The sequence below is a fragment of the Stylophora pistillata genome, chromosome 13 (assembly GCF_964205215.1).
Source record: "Stylophora pistillata chromosome 13, jaStyPist1.2, whole genome shotgun sequence".
Classification (NCBI taxonomy): Eukaryota; Metazoa; Cnidaria; class Anthozoa; order Scleractinia; family Pocilloporidae; genus Stylophora; species Stylophora pistillata.
Window position 1 is genome coordinate 16,002,208 of NC_142531.1, and position 18,303 is coordinate 16,020,510.

General features: G+C 38.9%; 1 protein-coding gene across 2 annotated transcripts; it reads right to left on the reverse strand.

The window, feature by feature from the left end:
* Positions 1–3,638: 3,638 nt before the first annotated feature.
* LOC111327652 (uncharacterized) lies at positions 3,639–12,792 on the reverse strand. 2 transcript variants are annotated; one of them, XM_088743010.1, is made up of 6 exons: positions 10,739–12,792; positions 9,705–9,822; positions 7,790–7,939; positions 7,085–7,175; positions 5,778–6,053; positions 3,639–5,241 (listed from the first exon to the last, which is right to left on the reverse strand). In XM_088743010.1, the coding sequence occupies exons 1-5, from the start codon at positions 11,072–11,074 to the stop codon at positions 5,807–5,809; spliced, it is 942 nt and encodes a 313-aa protein (XP_088599136.1). In that variant the 5' UTR covers positions 11,075–12,792; the 3' UTR covers positions 3,639–5,241; positions 5,778–5,806. The 2 variants fall into 2 exon arrangements, with proteins under 2 accessions (XP_088599136.1, XP_088599137.1); XM_088743011.1 differs by having other exon boundaries at positions 3,642–5,241; positions 5,827–6,053.
* Positions 12,793–18,303: the final 5,511 nt, after the last annotated feature.

Below are 18,303 nucleotides of genomic sequence, written 5' to 3' on the forward strand. Positions count from 1 at the left end.
AGATGACACTTTTCAAACGCGAACACGCCAATACTTCTTCTAAATGTAGCGTGCTCTCACTGATTATGTCAGTTGAGGCCTTTGGCCATTATTTAACAATTTTAAATAGCTGTGAGTTGTTGAACGAAAGATTCGTGAGGGAAAACTATAACAAAAAAAACATTTGCACAATTCAATTGGTGCAAGTGGGGAGATTCGCAAAACTCATCTTTGTTGACAATCTTCTACATAATCGCTTTGTCTTAACTCTTTTTGGTTAAATGTGCTTTCTATTCGACTCAAGCCTATTTTATTTTCATTCCAGGCAAACTAGAACTTCATCAATGATACAATTGATACATCGGCGAGAACAGGTCAAGTGAAAGTGCTTAACAAAAGTGGCATTTGATCAGATCGTATGAAGTAGATTGAAGTAATTTGAACGAATCGATGTCGATATATGAGTTTGAATTTATTTTCATCAGGCTTTGAACACACCATGCCCAATAGAATAAACAAATGAACTATTTGTATAATTGCGGACGAATCACTGTAAGAGTGGCAAAAGTATATCTCTTTTTCTATCCTATAGCTGGTGGTTTCATAATTTCGTCTATTCATATTTTCCGGTTGCCTTTGCTTCTGTTGATTTCAAAATCATGAAGCCCGTCTGGTGTGGAAGAGCCACTGGATCTAAATTTGTAGGGAAAAACTAGCTGAAGATATTTGCTCAATTGTATTGACTTCCTTGTAAAGTTTTACCAAATATTTATGAAACTTACGATCATTGAAAATTTCTAGACGGCCAAAATACATGTAAAGTCTCACCTCTCTTTTGTTGTGCCTTTACATTTAAATGAGGCTTTGGCACGTAAGAGCAGGATGCCTGTACAGTGCCTCTCAATCATATTTTTGCCGAAAAAAAGGATGATATGGACAAAATTTACTTCTATCTTCCATAATCGAAAGGACGACGTGATTGCTCGTCAAAGGGCTTCGTATCCTTGAACTTTTTTGAAGAAGTTATTCTCCAGGAAACAGGCACGTGAATGCAACGTGCCTCTACTAATGATGTCAACTAAAGCCATTGGCCATTGTTTATAGCTTTTTTAATAGCTGCAAGCTATTGAAATACAGATTGGCATTGGAAAACCGAAAATAAAAGTTTCCACAATTGAGTTGATGGGGGATTCGTGCAATTCATTTTAGTTGACAACTTCTCCACATTCGCTCATTCCAGTTCGTTTTGTCTTAATTTGCCAATTTTAGCTATCTTCTAATCCACCCAATCCTTTAAGTTTTTTTTTAATTCCGACCAAATGGAACTTCATCAATTATACAACTGATACATCCGCGAGTAAAAGTCAAGTGAAAGCACATGAACATGAAAGTGGCGGTCGCTTCAATATAATCGTGCGAAATAGAGTTAAAAGAGTCGATATATGACGTCTACTACAGATGACGTCAATCCATAAGCTATTGACCATTTTTTTAAATGGATTACATCATGTTATGGGAAATCTAGTAGAAAAGGAAAAGAAAGAAAATGCACAACTGTATTGAATTGAGTATTCCTGGAGATTCATTCAATTCATCTCATTTGCCAATATACTCTATACTAGTCCATTCCAATTCCTTTCAATTTAATTTTCTTATTTTATCTTCCTTCTATAGCTAATCTAGCCAAACTTACATTTTGTAATTTCCAACCAAATTATAAGAACAGCAATCAATATATAGTTTATGCCCTGTCGAGAAAAAGTCAAGTGAAATTACATAGACATGAGAGTTGCGGTGGATCAAATTAAACGAAAAGAGACAGAAATTCAACATGTCCTTCTATGAGATTGAGTTGATCTGGATCAGGGCCATGGTTAAAAATAAAATTTCAGCTACTTTAAATACATGTTGGTAATTGCTGTAATTCGTGCGCGAGAAAAAAAACCAAGTGTAAACACATGTGAACACTAAAGTGGAGCGTGTCAATAAAAGCAACTGAAAAAACAGCCACATGCCACGACCCAATGAATTGATTAGAGGACTTGATCTTCCTAAGGTATCAATTTCAACCTACACGTATCAGACTTTTTCGGGCTTAGTCGCTTTACCAACTCTACAAAGATCAGCACAGTGAATATTTCACTGGAGGTTAGTTCTATCATCATAATCATCATCAATGGCATCATTTGTCCCTTCACAGTTCTGCTTAACTTGCTGGTGATAAAGGCCGTGAAAACAATACCACGACTGCGAACCAACAGCAACATCTTGATGGCCTGTTTAGCGGTGACTGACGCATTAATTGGTTTTCTTTGTCAACTATTATATCCTGTGGAGGATATTGCAGTTATTCGGTCATGGTGGCGGTTAAACAATTAGAACTCTCTTTTTCACTTTACGACTGCATTTTTTAATGGCTTCATACCTTTATTTAATGTTGGTTCCTTTTGAAAGACTCATAATGATAAGTTCACGATGCACTACCCAAACGTTATAACAGACAATAATATTAAGATACCAGTATCAGCGATTTGGTCCCATGCTTTCATGTGTGGGTTTTTTTAGGGTGTTACAAATGAACCAAGTACTACTGCTGATCGGAAGCCTTATCAAGGAGACAGTTTATTGAACAAGGAAACTGGGGAGTCACGTCGGCTTTCAGACAAGGTAGTAATGTTTCTGGACTAAAGTACAAAGGCAAAAGTTTCGGAAAAAAACGCATTTCGTGATGTGTGTACTCTTGATGTAAACATTTCAGTTGGTCTCACCCAACGGATCTTAAAACTGACTTCATAAAAGGAAAGACTTTAGGAATTTTTTAAAACAAACTTTTGTACAAATTTTTTTCAGAAGAAAATTAAAAAACTTCAACTCCCCACATTTACCAGAGATCTAGGAAGGTTACCCAGAACATCTCTCAGAAGTCAGCTTTGAAGACAGGAAGCGAGCTCTTCAACTAACACAAAAAGGAACATAAAAAAGATCCTTATGTAAAACTGGCCCCTAATAGTACAACAGCCATTGCTCAGTGAAATCTACCAAGGTCAGTCCCTCATTTCGTACAAAAGAGGGAGGTCGGAATTTACTCGTATGAGCCAAACTATGAAAAGTAAAAAAACATGCACTGGGGAGTCACGTCGGCTTGGATAATCTCATTTTTAGACCGTTGTTAATTTCTTTTGTCAAGAGTTTTAAGAGTTTATGTCTACCATGATGCAACGCTCGTGGTTGTTATTGTTGGAATGGCCAGAGTTTGCAGTATTAGCGGCGCAAGAGGCCAAACAGCGCAAATCAAATGATTTGCCACACGTTGAAATTTCTATGTTATCGGCGGAAGAGCAACCACTACTGAGAATGGTTGGTAGGTTTAGTTTTCACTTCCGAATGATTTACATCTTCATTCTAAAGATTACAGAGCCAGAGGAAGAATCCGCGCCAGACCGTGGACGAGAAGCGGATACATCAATATAAGTTATTGCAGTTGTAAGTCCGCTTGCAAAACTAAGCAAAAAATTGGAAGCGGTCGCAGATGCCCTGAGGAACGGCTTATTGTCCCTGGGTGCCAAAGTGCGACTTCGCGGAAACTGAAAGTTGGAATTTGGATACAGCGAAGAAATTTACACCTTCTATAATTTTTTTTTTCCATTTACAGGGTCCATACGTGGTACAAACCAATTGTTACAACAGATAGATAGATATATATAGTTAAATAGGAATAACTAAGTTGCAGCCAAATTAAAGGCCCAGCTCAAACCCACTCTCAGCAAGATCTTAGAAAGGGTAATAATAATAATAATAATAATAATAATGATTGATTTCTTATAGAGCGCTATTTACAATGACAGATCAACAGCGCTTTACAATTAATGCACTAACCCTCCCATCCCACCTCAGGGGAGGACATTCATCACACAGTAATCTCGTGCGTGGGAAATTAACGTCTCCTACCCCTAACCCTGCAGGAGACGTGACCTCCATTTAATCGCCTCTATCCGAGAAGACTAGAATATCTAACCATTTCTTGATATTATAGAAAGGTAACATAAGGAACTTTGCGAGCTGAAGAGCAAGTTGAATGCAGACCTCCACAACGTAGACCAAATCCATGTTAATCGGAAGCAATAGAAAACTATTTAATATTTCGTCATTGTCCCTATCTATTTTTGCTTGTGAGTTAGATAGTGGAAATAACGGTTTATATATTTATGGGTTATGTTAGCCTCAGACTTCACATGGTCAGATCATGTAGAGTAAGTAATTTCTAAAGTTAATCAACGGCTCGGTCTTTTACACAGGATCAAACATTTGTTTCCCTTAAACGCTCGCAAACTTTTCTATAACAGCCTTGTTTTATTACATTTGGGACCAAATGTTATTGAATTTAGGACTTTATTACATTTAGGACAGTTGTTACATTTAGGCCTTCAACAGCCCTTTCTCTCTTAAACAGAATCGCACTGTCAGTCCATCAAAGAGTTCTGGCCCGGTTGTTCGAATGGTGGATAACGATATCTACTGGATAGATCTCTATTCGACGGATAGTGCTCTACGTTTTGGTAAAACTTAACCGCCGGATAGCGATTTATCCGTCGGATAGCGTCATCTGTTCTCTGAATAACCGGGCCCTGGTTATAAATACTTGTTTATGAATGTTTGAGGAGTGAAAATATAAAGAGTAAGAGACGATATCGCTAATGTAATGTCTAATGTGTTCAGTACCAGGTATTACATTTGTTGCCCTTGGAGAATTATCTTCACCTTATAATAATTTCCCGAATATATTTTATTTAATATCACTTGGATCGCTCAGAATCGGGATGTCGTGTTAAATACGTGTGCAATCAATGTATGAAAGCGATCCTCGCAGTAATGAACCCTACTTATGTAGTAGTGGAGATAAGGCCTGAAAAACATCCAGGCCCGTACGGGATTTAAACTCATGACCTCTTTGATACCCGTGCAGTGCTATAACCAACTGAGCAAACAAGCCAGTTGGGAGCTGGTCATTATGTTGGTTCTCATTAAACCCGTCGAAGTGATGTATCAATGGGTTTGAATATATGAAAGTCATACATGTGTACTGCGGTTTCATGAAATTGAAGTGATAAATCATTAAAGTCTCCCGGAACTGACTGCGTCGTACATATCTTGCGTCCTTTTTTATCTTGATCATGATTATATTACCTCATAGTTATTATCAAAGTTTAGACGTCCAACTGTTGATGAATCGTAGGCATCGTAATTCAGCTTCCTGCGATTACACTGCGTAAGGAACGAATTAGTAATAAGTTTATTTCATTTTCTGTCTGTCGTCTTATTTCATTCGTTGTCATCAGCAAAAATGCAGCATGCCAATTATTACGCCTTAATTCTAAAAGTAAGTCTAAGTTTCAATTCAGCTGTCTCCTCTTTATACCTTTCTTCATTTTGGTATAATTTTTAAGTCGAGTTCCAATTACATGTAGAAGGATGGAATGGCTTAAATGTCCAAAACCATTTTAACGACAGTTCTCTGAACGTTTCTAAAAGAAATTTCGCAAAATTGCGTTCGGGGCTGTGCATCGGTCCCATGGGGCTCTGGTTTCTTTAAAATCTTGTGCACGTTTTCCACAGGTGTGATCACCTTTTCATTATTCTTTTTTGCAGCGAAACAGTTATGGTTTTTTCTTTTTTTTCCAATTTATTTCAGTATTTCTAAATGTAAATTGAAAATATCTCCCGCGCTGTCTTTTTTCCAGACGAGAGATAGAAGCAAAATAAAAGATGAACATGGCATCTCGTGGAAATGTACTCTCTACCTTTCCGACCCATGAATGGATACGAAGGATCAGAACTGTCTTAACTCACCTGTTGGTAAAGAAATTTTCAGGGTAAATTCAGAAGGGCCTCGTCCTTTACTGGCTTGTTTTTGTGTTATCCACGATGGTTTGGTTCCTCCTGCGTATCCTGCGAGAGCAAATGATTCTCGGTACTTTAACTGCACAGGATCATGGGCGCCCAGTCTCTTAAGAGCAGCAATCGCTGAGGACATGTGGTGGGAGCCTTGATCTTGAACGGCGACCAAAACGATTTTGCTACAGTAAGGACGAGAAATACATATTGGTCAAAATCAGACCAAACCACAATCGTTAGAGAAAACACTCGTCAAATAGATCCTACGTTATATTGCCTCAGCGAAAAATCGCATGACAAGTTTTCCCGAGTTTCGTGTGCCACCTTTTCCTTGGTACTATACATTTGAAGTCATTCGTGATCTATTACTGTACCAGAACACGAAATCTATTGTCAATGGCGACTAGGATATTCATTAGAAAAGAGCAAAGTGTATCTAACTACCGTACAGTAACCATCTGTCTAACTTGTGGTTGAGGTTATTTGATACAATTCAGTTTTAAAGAAGCTGTGTGAGAATTTGTAAATCTTTGATCAGAATGCGAGGAAAAAACTTTCTGAAGACACTACAGATAGATTCCGTCAGTTCTGCTTTAAATTATTTCGGTCAGCGCACGGTGGGAATTCTTATGACGTAAAAACTCAGAAAACCCTTCGGAAAAAGTAACCTCATACCATAAATTACAATACAAACTTTATCAACACTCCCTGTGGGGGTGGTGGGGGGGGGGGCTTTTGGGTGTCATCTTGATTGGATATATATGGAGAGATAAACAAGAAGTGATTGGCACATGAAAGAAAGGTCATCTTCTTTTTTTCGTTTCGTCCGGCCATTTCCTCTACGTTTTCTATCATTTTAACATCTGCGTAATGGCCTAACTGGGACTTTACATTGTATAGCGGTCTCACATTTTGTGCGCTCTCTTGACCTTATTTGATAAAATAACTTCGCTGTAGAATCGTAATGAGCTTTTCCTTTTTGCTTTTGGAAATAATAGCTCCGGCCATTTTGTAATTACAATCAAAAATAAGTTTTCGACCGGAATGAAATACCAAAAAGAATATCGCGTCTAAAAGCTGTCATACCGCTTCACCTAAGATCTGAAGTCTTCATTTGAAAATACCCCTTCAAAGGGAGTGGTGTTTCTGTCGAAATTTGTCTTGCAAAAGTTTAATTATGGAAAAGTTACTCAAAATACTTAAGGTGACATACTTTCCACTTAGACCGTTAAGGTAGTCGTGCATACGAGTACCAGACGAGCGATCTCCATGAGTATCAAATGATGTTGCCTTCAGAAAGGAACCTGCAGTGGGTAAAAGAAAGTATCAAATCATCGAATCATGCAAAATGCCAATTACGCAAGGCAACATAACACATCTTAGTCACATTTAATTCATAGCTAATTTTGTCATATTCACTTTTCTAATTTGTGGTTGCTGCCTCAATATATGATATTTCATTAGCGGCATGGAGAAGAGATCAACTTCTGCTCTTTTGCGTTTCTTTACCACGACAGTTGCTATGCAACAGCTGATATCCAAACAAAGAAAGTCGCGGAATTTTTATCACTTCCTTTTACCTGTGTACACTGCCAGTCTGTTAGAGTTTGTAGCGGCAGTTGGTACCGTGGAATTTCTTGTTTGAGAATCGACCGCTTTGGATATGGGGAGGGGGGTGGGGCTTGTCTCACATCGCAAGGTAAACATACATTACAATCCTCCTATTAAACGCTACGTATAGATGTGAAAATTGGTGATAATTTTTCCATATGTATAACGCAGAACGAATCCATCGCCACCTAACTAATCAAACGCCTAGAAAACCGCCCGTCTCGCAGTCTAACTCTTTCTCCACTTTAATTCTTGTGAATAGAGCCAGAAGATGCGAGATATGCAGGCGGCATACGGTCATTGCTACCTGTTGCACCATCCACAACAACAACATTATGTCCACGTCTCTTTGGTGAGTATTCTGTGCCATTCACCCTGATGTAAGTAACGCCTGTCTTTGAAGTTTTTCCTGGATCATCGTAACCTTCGCTTCGGATGAAAATATTTACAAAGCGCTCTGAAAACAAATACGCAAGGAGAGAGACGTATAACTTTGATTTCTTCCCTAATGAAAGAAAATTCATAGGCTTGATAGATTTAAACCTTATATCTTAGGAAAATAGTTTAAAAGTAAACAAGGTTTCGTCCTGGCCCCGATTGTTCAAAGGATGGATAACTTCTTATCCGCTGGATAAATCGCTATCCAGCGGATAAATTTTATCCATGGCGTCATATCGGTTGTTCAAAGCATGAATAGCGCTATCCACTCGCTATCCAGCGGATAAACTTATCCATGGTTAGGTAGGTAGTATAAATTTTTATCCACCGGGTAAACACAAATAAAGTGGCTGCTCGACAGTTACATCTTCTTAGCTGTAACCTGCCCGAAAATCGATATCGAAGAAAGAGAAGAATTTATCGCCGCCAGCTCGATCCGTTACAAACATATACAGATGCTGAATTGAGAGGCATTTCTCTCCACTTTTCTTTTACCTCCATAACAGTTCTTTTGGAAACTCCGAGGGCATTGACTTTGTCGGTTATTTCCTCCCATTTTCGAGTTTTGTCTTTGTTCGAAAGTGTCGAGGAAAATCTACTCTTAATAATGTTGATATTGTCTTCCACCTCTTCGAAAATCGCTGCACATTCGGCAGGTGTAAAGTTCAGCTTTCTAGCACGCTTTGGCCGGGAAGGAGCGACATTTTCTGCCATGTTGTCTCGCCACAAGCACGCGCGAGCGAATAGATCACAAAATGCATGGATTATAACCATGGCAAATGCCTGGATAGCGAGTTATCCATCGGATAGTTATACGCCTCGCTATCCGTGCATTCTGCAACAACTTTTCATCGCTGGATAACTATCCAGTGAATAGCCTTTTTATCCTCCGGATAAGCTTATCCAGTGGATAAATTTATTCATCCTTTGAACAACCGAGGCCAGATCTACGGACTTAAAACTGTATGAAGAGCATGACTCAGACCGCTGAATTCTTTCCATTCATCTTTCGAAATCAGCTCCCTAGCAAATTGAAGTACACTGGCAGTAGTCTAATAGCGAGTTGATCACGTTCATGGACCGGGAAGAAAGCCTATCTAATTATAACTATCTTTCCGAGATTCATCGCTCGAATCTATTATTCTGGATGGAGCCTCCAGACTCGCTTGAAAGCGGGCTAGCACTCTAGCAAACGAAGCATTGATGACTAGAACTAAACAATAAAAAGAGAAAAAATTTGATTCTGAAGAAAAAATTCGAATTCAAAGTTAATTTCTACATTCACAGAAAAAATAAAGGTATTGGATTTGCATAACTCACTCCTACACCTCCGTTACAAAAAACAAGGATACATTCTTTTACGTCGTACCTACTTACAATAGATTTTATATTTGTAGAAGTGACGTCATACCTACAGGCAATAGTTTTATGCGCTCTTGTCTTTACAAGTGCAGCTCTGGATTATGCATAATAAAACAATTATTGGACTCGGTTTTCGCAGGATAGCGATAATTATCAAGCCCTCAGTTTGTGCTATCCAACTCAGCCTTCGGCTTCGGCAGATAACACAAACTTTGGCCTTGATAATTATCGCTATCATGCTCAACCTCATTCAATAATTGTTAATTACTGAAACACTCATTGATATCTGAAAATGTATATATATTGGGTTTATTTCGAAGATGTTTTATGGAAGTGCGAGTGTGAAACGAAGGAAACATTCCTCGTAGGCGACTTGAAAAGACGGTTGAGCATTAAAATTACCGAGAAAAATCGAAACCGACCTGTTTCATAGAATATTCCGCTATAACCTGGTTTGCCAACACATTGATAATCGTCTTGATCGTAGTTAGGCCGACAAAATAAAGTTCCATTTTGGCAAGGATTGCTCATGCACGGGCTCTGCCAAGGTGGAAAATACAAAAACACTAATGATTATTAGAACATAGCTAGCAGAACCGCGCAATGAAATTCAATATTTGTAAGCGTGCTCAAAATCCCGATAGTGCACGCTGACAGCGTCAGCAAATCGCTTCGCCAGAAAATTTTTTTTCGCGCGAGCGGCCTATTGTTAGCGCGAGAAAAATAATAAATTTCGCGACAATAATGTATACAAACAGAAACTCGGCCTACTAGTCCGAAAACGAAGACAATGTTTCGACCTTTTCCCTTGGGCTAGAGTTCTTAAATGAGGCAGAAAAAGAGAAAAACAAAAGAAAAGGAGACTCGGCATCAGCGCCGTCACGATTCGCTTCAACTGATATTTGTTGTCCATTTTTCCCGTCGGATTTGATGCACAATTCTACCGGCTATGTTCTAAAACAATTGGTTCATGCTTTCAGCTGTGCACTATCGAGTTATGGAGCACGTGGGAAGTTTGGAGAGCACTCAAGAAGCTAGAGTTGCCCTCGGCTATCGCCTCGGGCAACTCTTACGCTTCTTTCGTGCTCTCCAAACTTCCCGCGTGCTCCATAACTCGATAGTGCACCACGCTAAAGCATGAACCAATTGTTAATTAGATAAATACCCAAAGAAGAATTGAGTCTTCTTTAAAACGTCTTTTTGATCATGCTATGATATTGATTTAGAGTCAAAGTTTTATAAGTATTATTAACACATTATTTTAAGAGCGAAAGCATGAATCGTTCGTTTTACAAAGAAGTGTTGTAGTCAACATTCGTAGCACTCGCTACTACCAAAACAATATCAAAGCTATCAGTTTGCCTCCATCCGTCGGCGTACAAAGACTTTCGTTACGTAAAAACGTTGAAACAAAAACAAATTTCTGCCACAAACAGAAATAGATTTACTGACTCACCTTAATATTGTAGTGGTCCCAGGTTTCACTATAAACCACATCAGCCCAGTTTTGAAACTTGTCAGCATTTAGCAGCTCGCACTTTAATGAAGCTGTGGCAAAATTAACTGAGTAACATTCTTGGTGATTGACACAGCGGTAAGTACATTCCAGAGTTCGAGATACTATTAAACTATCAAGGACTGCAGAATTTAGTCTTTGAAAGGGATTCTTCACAAAATGAGCGTAATTCACTCCGGATTGCCCATCCCGTCTGAAGTTCTCCGCGCTGTTTGATTGAGGCACGCGTAAGAGTGAGGCAAGAAATAGGGCTGTATACAGTTTTTCTCTCTCCATCGGTATCAAAAAGTTAGTAAATTGAAAAGGAGCAAATGTCTTTAGCACATACAGCAAGTTGATTTTTTTAAAGGATTGCTTGTCAAAAATCCAAGCCTTATATCACAACTGTGCCGCGCTGTAACGAACGACTATGTGTCGTCAGTAGTTTATTAAAGAAGCCAACATTGAGTCAAACTAAACATCCCACCTAAGTCACCTGCATTGTCCAAAAAGTTAATTTATTTATGATACATGCCGCGATGACGTTTCAGTCAGGCGCGTAAATTTTTAGGAAGGCGTCTCTTTATTAGGAACCATAGGCAGTCAGGAAGGCAACGCCTAGGAAGACGACGATTAAAAAATTGATTTATATATATTTTCAGAATTTCACGAATAGCTAGATGTTTTCACCGTCTCTTACTGTACGAAACCTCCGCTTCATGTTAACGTGAAAAATATTAGTGGCGATTTGGTGCAGACGGAAACTTAAATATTTTGCTGTGAAGGTTTTGGTTCCCGGACCAGGCGGATTTTGATGATTTCACGTTGGTGTTTTGCAGAGGACGGCTAAGAAATGTGCAAAGTTTTAAAATACACGTGCTGAGCTATTGTTCTGCCCATTAGAACTTTTGTTTCGTCTCGGCCTCGCTGCCTTTGCCACCGTGGTTTTCTTAAGGTCCTTAATTACTTATTGTAAGCTACACTTGTTTGTACAGTTAGGGTTTATAATCAAAATTCATAAAGGAGATTTCTAATGCCACATATTAACATAGAAGAAATAATTTTTTTCTTCTTTGAAAGACCATATCAAAAGTTAATGACTTAACTCAATGACGACGGCAGGTCCCAGGGAGGTATCTTTGTTAGTTAGAATTTGATATTATACTTCTGGAATCATGACTTTGAAATGGAATTAATTTATTAGTCACAAATTTTTAGTCGAAAAACAAAAACATTTGATTCACTCCCTGTAGCTTTTATCAGTTTTTTTATTTATTATTTTTTTTTTGGCGAGTTATTTTTAAACCATAACAAATCTGCTGTTGATGTCCTTAAGGGAAGGATTTAATTCTCAAACGTATGTCATTCATCTTCCAGCTAACTGAGGCTAGTTTGAAAGCTATCCGGACAAACTTGAAACAGGGGGTTTTTTCAGAGTTATTTTCTGGCAAAAGAAAGTATCTCACATCCAAGCTATTAAGATTTCCTAATTGTTTTGAAAAAAGCTGGGCTATGGCATATGAACTACATGTAATAGAAAATCACGAAAAAGATTTTCGACGAAGCATGGGCGGCCCAACTGTACTGTGCGTGATTTTGGGGTCTAAAGGTCATAACGGGAATACCTAACATTTTGATATCGAATTTTTAGCGTAAGCGTGGACCGTTAAAAATAAGGAAAAGTTATTCAAACAAGTTAAGAAAAATTTAAAAGGATAATAAAAGCGAGGAATATAACGTGTGAAGTCTCCTTACCTTGTTTCCGTAGCCGCTTTATCGCCAACAGTCGTTTCAACGCTGTTTTAGCCACTTTCTTTGTGACGTGTGTGGAAGGCCGATAAATTCCTCAAAAGTCGACAGACCTCCCTCAGATTTACACCCGGGAGAGTGCTTTCCGAATTCCACTGCAACGATCCGAGAGACGCTCCATTTTACCAACCATTTTGGCTAATTCGCTTTGTAGGTACTCGTAATCTGTTTGCCTTTTTTACGGGATTCAGATATCGAAGCGCATCCGGTCGAATTACACGCACGACTCCCCAGACAGTGTTGTTTGGCAATAGGGAAAACGTAACAACCATCCTATCAATCCCCTGGAGAGTCATTTATTTGGTCAGATGCCCTTCGATATTTGAATCCAGTAGTAAGGCCAAACGGATTAATCGTGCCTACAGGCGATTTAGCCAGAATGGATGCTAAAACGGAATTCATCGGCCTTCAAGTGGCGATGGTTGGTGTTCGGGACCGGTGGAAGCGGATCAGTCTTGTGTTTTCTATATACAGTTGACAAGTAGCACACGCGTTACAAAGAAAGTCGCCAAAAGAGCTTTAAAAGGACCGTAAGCGGCAAAGCGGCTACGGAAATAAGGTAAGGAGACTAGACACGTTATATTCCTCGCTTTTATCACCCTTTTTTATTTTTCTTTATTTTTTCATAATTTCCCTCTTTTTTTAACGGTCCATGCTTACGCTAAAAATTCGCTATTAATATGTTAGGTACCGGTATTCCCGTTAACGACCTTTAGACCCTATGCCAAAATCACGCACAGTACGCTAGGGCCCCCTGTGGACGAAGTGGCAAGTTTCTGTCTTCTAAGAATTTTTATCCCTAAGAACATGAAGACGAAATCATTATTAATCATTTAATCAATACAGAGCAGTTTAAAGACTCTTGCATAAATAGTTTGATTTTTAAACCCAGGCAACGTTGTAAGTTTATAATCTTTTACATATTTTGTTATTTTTATTTTTTACCTTTTACTACTTTCATATAACATCTTACTTAGTTTGTAACATGAGTTATGTAATTTTTTTTGCGAGACTGCTACAACTACTACTGCTATTCAGCCGGAGCATCAGATAAGTAAGATGAGATGTCTTATTATGTCAAAGCATTGATATGTATATATTTTTTTTCGGTGAGGTAAAGTTTGAGAGTGAATTTAAATCTTGATCAAGTTAGCTTTATATTGTATAAAACTAGCGATGATAACTCAATGTAAAACAACGCCCAACTATTTCCTGTGGAGTTTACTTTAAATTTTAAAGAAAGTACCTACTTTGATTTTTGTAGCTTTGGCGATAATATGTCTTGAGAATCAAATGAATTGAAACGCATGTCCTCATTTATTTTTAAAGCTTCTCGAACAGTGGGGCGTTAGATAACAGACGGGGCTCTACAAACTACCTATTCAAACGCTGCAACCAAGACGGTGTCAGGGCTCGGGTTTTAAGTTTTTAAAAGGCCACCATTTGGCGACCTAAATACATAAAATTAACTTTTGAATGAAAATTTCCTAAAATAAGCGATATGGAAGCAATCGCCATTGGAATTCACGCGACCGTTTCAAGGTTTAATACTCCGAAAACCGAGGAGAGAAAGGAAATGTTTTATCGCGAAAAATCCCAACATTGACAGCATTTCATGGAATTGCTTATCTTGCTTTGGCCTTCTACAACAGAAATGACGCAATATTGACAAATGAAAGGTTAAAAGCTTAATTACATCCAAACGCAGGTCTCCAAAATGGCGAAAGGTTTTTTTAAGTGGATTACGTTACAGTTTGGGATTGTTATGTCACGTTATGTTTCCATCCTTGTTCTCAAGAGTAGATCTAATTTATTGATCAACTGACAAGGGTATTTGCGGAAATATCTCACTAGGTCCCTGGTAACTGTCTGCTCTTTTCTGCGTAATCCACTGTGGTTTGTTCACTCCCGCGTATCCAGCAAAAGCAAAGGAATCTCGGTAGTTTGCCTGTAGAGGATCAGTGGCACCCAGTCTCTTGAGTGCGTCAGTTGCAGGTGACATGTACTCGGAGGCTGAATCTTGAATAGCAACCAAAACGATCTTACTGTGTGAAGAGTAAAGACAAGATTGCAAGTGGTGAGATCAGTCAAAAATTAGGGTAGAGGAAAAGGCGTAACAAAATGAAACCCCCTTATCTGTAATATATAAAAAAAGCCTCGACGAGATGCCTTTAATTGGGCCGAGGATATTATTTGACATTCAGCAAAGTTATGCATTTCTATGTGTTATTACAACTAAAGCCCGGCCCTTTTCCCTCAATAGGAGCCTTTATCCTCCGTACTAAGCCTTGGAGTCAAACCCTTTCCTGAGTAAGTCCGCCAGTCGAAAGGCTCAAAGGGGAAGTTTCGAGTTCTGAGACCCGTTCAAAACAAAGCTGTGACAATCCTATTGTTTTACGTTAAACATCCACTCGCTTGCATTGGGCAGCGAATTGCATTTCACTTTTGTTTCAACAGATTATAATAATTTTTGCGGAAAAAGCGTACAACTAAGTACATTTAGTCGTAACATACTTGCCGCTCAGGCTATTGAGGTAGTCTCTCAAATTATTTCCGCTCGAACTATCTGCATGAGTATCAAATGCTCTTGCTGCAAGGAAGACACCTGTACATAAAAAAATGTGTTAGTGTACCTATTATTATATAATTTTTTCGTTTTTCTTCTAGTCTAATCATGTAAAATGTTTCAAATTTCTTTTATTTATAGAACAAAGTGGACACTTGCTTGAAGTGGCAGTGGGAGTGGGGGGGGGGAGGCATTTATCCATATTGTTTGTTTTATTTTAACGCTTGCAATCTGTTCGCGAAAGGCTCGAACAGTGGTTACAGGGGTTGCGAGAAAAGGATGTTTTCGAACGTTTTCCAGCTATTATGAAACTTGAAGAAGGTATATGGTCTCATTACTACGCCATTTGCTAAGCAAGAGCTGATATCCACAGAGAGAGAGTCGCGGAGTTTTTCTCCCTCCCTTTTGCCTCTGTACCCTGCCGGTTTGTGAGAGTTTTTGGCAGCAGAATTTCTTTTTTTAGAGACGACCACTCTGGATGTGTGGGGGGAGAAGGCCTTCCTTTACCTGGATGAAACGGGTTTGTCCCACATAGCAAGGTAAACAGACATTACAATCTTTCTATTTAACGCGACGAAAAGATGTAAAAATTGATGATTATTTTTCCATACGTAATACACAGAACGGATCCAGCGCCACCTCACCAACCAAACGCCTATGAAACCGCCTATCCCGCAGTTAACTCTTTCATTCACTTTATTCCTGTGAATAGAGCCACAAGGATGCGAGCCGTGCAGGCCATATAGTCAGTACTACCTGTTGCACCGTCCACAACAACAACGTTGTGTCCGCGGTTCTGTGGTGAATATTCTGTGCCGTCCACCCTGATGTAAGCAATACCACATGTATTGGGAGGTACTCCTGGATCATTGCAACCTTCACTTCGGATGAAAATATTTACAAAGCGCTCTGAGAGAAAATAAGCGAGAAAAAATGCATATTACTTTGATTTCGGTTTTTTTTCCTCGAATGGTTTATCTTCCTCGAATAGGTTTATCTTCCTAACCGCCTCCCGGTTAGCTCAATTGGTTAGAGCGCTGGACTGTTGTGCGGGAGGTCGAGGTCGGTGGTTCGAGCCACGGCCGGACAAACACTCAAGGTCTTAATATAACTGAGGAGAATGCGCTGCCTTTCTATAATATCAAGAAATGGAAAGACATTCTAGTCTTCTCGGATAAGGACAAATAAACCGTAGGTCCCGTCTCCTGGATGTAGTTACAAGTTAATTTAGTTAGGCAGGGGACGTTAGATCTGGATTTAAACTTTATATCTCAGGAAAAAGGGTTAATGATAAACAAGGTTTTTTCCAGATCTATGAAATGTAACACGGCAGGAGGAGCGTGACTCAGACTGCTGAATTCTTTACACTTATCTATCGAAATCGGCTCCCCAGCTCCCTGATTTTGGTTTTCCAAGCTTCAGAACCAATCAATAGACTAGTAACTATGAGTGTAAATCTCGCGAGCCAGCAGGGTTTATTTCTAAGATTTTTTTGATAGAAGTGAGAATGTGAAACGAAGAAAACAGTTATTGTCGTTGGCGACTTTAAAAGAAAGTTGATCATAAAAATTTTGATCATTAACTTGACGGTGATAAGGATGACGCTGCTGTACAGAAGTTAAAACGTGTCTTATTTCCTCTCAGCTGCATTGAACGTTTCTCAAGGAAAAATAGCAATTGGCCAATCAGATAGCGACATTACTGCTAATGTGTGTGCTTACTCGTTTCGCAGCGCGCTCCGGTGTATTTAGCGGAACAGGCACAACCATACCCATTAACCTGGTCATTGCACACTCCTCCATTTAAACACGGATTACTGGAACATTCGTTGATATCTGTGTAAAAATGTTTCATTGACAGTCAGAGAAAATAAAATTAGTAATAGCTGGAATATCTTTTTTCAGAGATGATAAGAGAAACAAAAAAACCTTTCCGAAGATTAACTCTTGAATGTCAAATTTTTATCTCCTTCGCCAACGTTCTTTTCCCAAGAAAAACGTTGGAATTAGATTCCAGAACTTGTTGCAATGGGATTGACACAATAAAGAATCAGGGAATGATAACATTAAAGAAAGAGGCAAGGAATCAGATTTTGAGGTTACAGACGTCTGATCTAATGACCATATATACCTGTTTCACAATGCATGCCTGCGAATCCAGCTTGACAATTACATACGTAACTATTTACTTGATCAACACATATCGCCCCGTTTGAGCAAGGGCTGCTGAGGCATTCGTTGATATCTGCGTAGAATCAATAAAAATATGTTGTTGAATATTTAAATAGTTAGTGTAAATTCCGAATAGTGCATCTTATTTTCGGAATCAGATGCCTTACATTTTTTAGGCTGACCACTTTCGGGGAGCTGAAGAAACGTTATTTGGAGAGGAAACCAAGCAAGCTCTTTTGACGAAATACTGTTACTGGGAATCTGACCTTATCTAGTCGAAGTTATTCCAGTGGATTTCTCACTAACTTATTTTACAGCGGAGTCCTTCGAATCCAGGCTAGCTACTTAACAAGTAACTATTTACTCGGTCAGTATATATATATATATATATCTCTTATTAGACGCTTTGTTTTGTAGTATCGTTGAGTATTTTTACGAGTTGTGCCGTATTTTGACGCGCCCGTAGGGTGAGTCAAAATAAAAGTAACAAGTGAAAACACTCAGCGATACGAAACTACAAAACTTCCAATAAGTTATTTATTATCCAACACGCCAAATTTTTATTTCAGTGCGGGCGAATTTCGTGGATATTTATTGACGGGGAGTGCATGACAGAAGTATGCGAAGCGGAACGGAATTGGCGCGTTTGCCGTGTTGCTGCTTCTATTTCCTTCAATAAATCGTGAGATTTCATTGTCATCTAACCACTTTTGACCGTTCGATTTATCTAATAAATTTGGATCAATATTCGCCAGCAATTCCGACTCTTCGCCGTCAGAAAAATGATTTAAATTGTCCGCCATTTTTTTTTCTTAACTTCGATCCATTTCGTCGCTTGCGCGATGCGAGAAAACCTGTCTAACCGGTACTCTGGAGTACAAATATCACGCGGTATTTGTACTCACCTTGGGCGTTATTTGTACTCTACGGAGTGTAGTTGGATGATAAATATTATTCCCCCATTTAATCAGGGATTCGTT